At 34.4% G+C, this 2412-nt stretch overlaps 1 protein-coding gene across 1 annotated transcript; it reads left to right on the top strand.

Moving 5' to 3' along the window:
- The first annotated feature begins 446 nt into the window (after window positions 1–446).
- On the top strand, window positions 447–1949 carry LOC111885848 (uncharacterized). The gene is made up of 2 exons (XM_023882075.1): window positions 447–1626; window positions 1684–1949. Exons 1-2 carry the CDS (start codon window positions 447–449, stop codon window positions 1947–1949), a joined length of 1446 nt encoding a protein of 481 aa, XP_023737843.1.
- The last annotated feature ends 463 nt before the right edge of the window (window positions 1950–2412 follow it).

Here is a 2412-nt window from a genome sequence, read left to right on the forward strand (position 1 = left end):
AGTGATCAAAGCACAAGAAGAAACATGGGACATTAGATTGGTTTGTTAATGCTCAAAAGAAAACAAAAACTCAAGATGATTCTTCCTCGACGCCCAATAATATCACACATGGTAGCACCAAAGTTCCATCTTGGGAGAGAGAAAGTCAATTTGATGTAAATACGCTTCCACATGATCCAGGCTTGAGAAAGAATATCCTTGATTATCATCCCAATCCCAAGATGCAATAAGGAGAAAATATATGCAAAGAGGCCTTTGCCAACCTCGTAGTCATCAATTTCCTCAAACAGACTTTGGAGGCTATATGCGTCGCTTTATTCCTAGTTGGTTTGATAAACATTAATGGATTGAATATAGTTTGATAAAGATGCGACTTTTTTTTGTATGCTACTTATTTAGGGATAAGGATAAACCCAGTGGAAAAGGTAGAGATGCTTTTGTTACGAATGGCTTTAAAAGATGGAATATACCAAATAGGTTTGATAGACATGAGGGAGTTGTTAATAGTATCCATAATCGAGCTAGAGAAAAGTTTGATATGCTTACCAAACCCAAAAAGTCAATACAAAGTGCTTTTGAGTATCAATCTACAAAAGCTCAAAAAGAATACCACACTCGTTTGCTTGCTTGTGCAAAAAGATATCATACACGCTTGTGCAAAAGAAGCAACTAAATCCATTATTAAAGAACTTGGTGAAGATTACTTTGCAATATTAGCAGATGAATCGGCTGATATTACTCATAACGAGCAAATGTCTTTGTGCTTGCGATATGTAGATAAGAAAGGAGACATAGTTGAAAGGTTTCTCAGTGTTGTACATGTCGTTGATACCATAACTTTAGCTCTTAAAAAGGAAATTTATTCTTTGCTTGCAGAGTATTCATTAAGTCCTTCTAAAATCCGAGGTCAAGGATATGATGGAGCTAGTAATATGAAGGGTGAAAGTAATGGCCTTAAAAATCTAATCTTAAAAGAAACCACATCTGCATACTATGTTCACTGTTTTGCACATCAATTTCAACTAACACTAGTTGCAGTTTCAAAAAAGAGCATAGATTGTGGTTGGCTCTTTGAGATACATACAAAATTATTGAATGCCATTGGAGTTTCTTGTAAGAGAAAAGAAATGTTGCGAGAAGCTCAAGCTCAAAAGGTTTCACAAGAATTTGATGCTGATCAACTTGAAAGTGGCAAAGGATTGAATCAAGAACTTAGTTTGGGAAGGCCGGGTGATACTAGTAGTAGATCCCATTGTAAACTGATTGTGAATGTTATTTCCTTATATCATGTGATACGCGAGGTTCTTGATAAGATAGGAGATGCATCTTCAAGTTCGGACGATCGGCTAAAAGCGGATGTTGTTGCTTATTCACTCGAGTCTTTTGATTTTATATTTATGATACATTTGATGAAGACTATTTTTGATGTGGAAAATGATTTGAACAATGCTTTACAAAGAAAAGTTCAAGACATAGTTAATGCCATGTCATTGGTTACATTGACCAGGCGACGGCTACAAGAAGTAGGAGATAATGGTTGGGAACCTCTCTTAAGTTCAGTCATAACGTTTTGTGAAAAAAATTGCATTGAAGCTCCTAATATGGAAGATGTATATATTCCGACAGGTAGAAAAAAACTTGGTAAACTACACACCACAAATCTTCATCATTTTTGAGTTGAAGTCTTTGTTGCAATCATTGATTTGCAACTTCAAGAGTTGAAGAACCGATTTGACGAGGTTAGTATGGATCTACTTGTTTATATGGCTAGTTTGAGCCCCATTGATGATTTTAAATCTTTTGATAAAGAAAAAATTATTACACTTGCAAAACTTTATCCTAGTGAGTTTTCAAGTGTTGAATTAGTTCGTCTTGGTGATCAGCTTGATAAATACATCTACAATATGAAAAAAGACGACATATTTCAAGGATTGAAGGATCTTAAATAGATCTCTAAGGAGATGGTGAGATCAAATAAAGATCAAGTTTTTGATCATGCCTATTTACTTATTAAGTTGGTGTTAATTCTCCCAGTGGCGACAACTACGGTAGAAAGAGCATTTTCGACAATGACTTTTGTGAAGAACAAGCTACGTAACAGTACGGGTGATCAATTATTAAATGACTGTTTGGTAACTTATATAGAGAAAGATATATTTTCAAAAGTTAGCGATGAAGTTAGTGTTAATCACTACCAGAATATAAGCAATAGACGACAACACTTGTAAATTTTTGTTTCGATATTAAATAATTTTTAGGCTTTTTTTACTTATTAATAAAAATTTACTACTTGCATACACTATTTGTTTTTTTGTAAATCCGCCACTGCGGGGGTGTGACAAATTGGTATCAGAGCTATTGGCTATAGCGAACTAGTATTTTCTTAGGAAATTACGACTATAGTTTTAGACT

This window comes from Lactuca sativa, chromosome 5 (genome assembly GCF_002870075.4).
Source record: "Lactuca sativa cultivar Salinas chromosome 5, Lsat_Salinas_v11, whole genome shotgun sequence".
NCBI lineage: Eukaryota > Viridiplantae > Streptophyta > Magnoliopsida > Asterales > Asteraceae > Lactuca > Lactuca sativa.

Bases quoted from the DNA above. Each gene is read 5' to 3' on its own strand.
- LOC111885848 (XM_023882075.1), top strand. From the start codon at position 447: ATGGCTTTAAAAGATGGAATATACCAAATAGGTTTGATAGACATGAGG. The intron at 1,627-1,683 runs GTAGAAAAAAAC...TTTGAGTTGAAG, and splicing joins AGATGTATATATTCCGACAG to TCTTTGTTGCAATCATTGAT.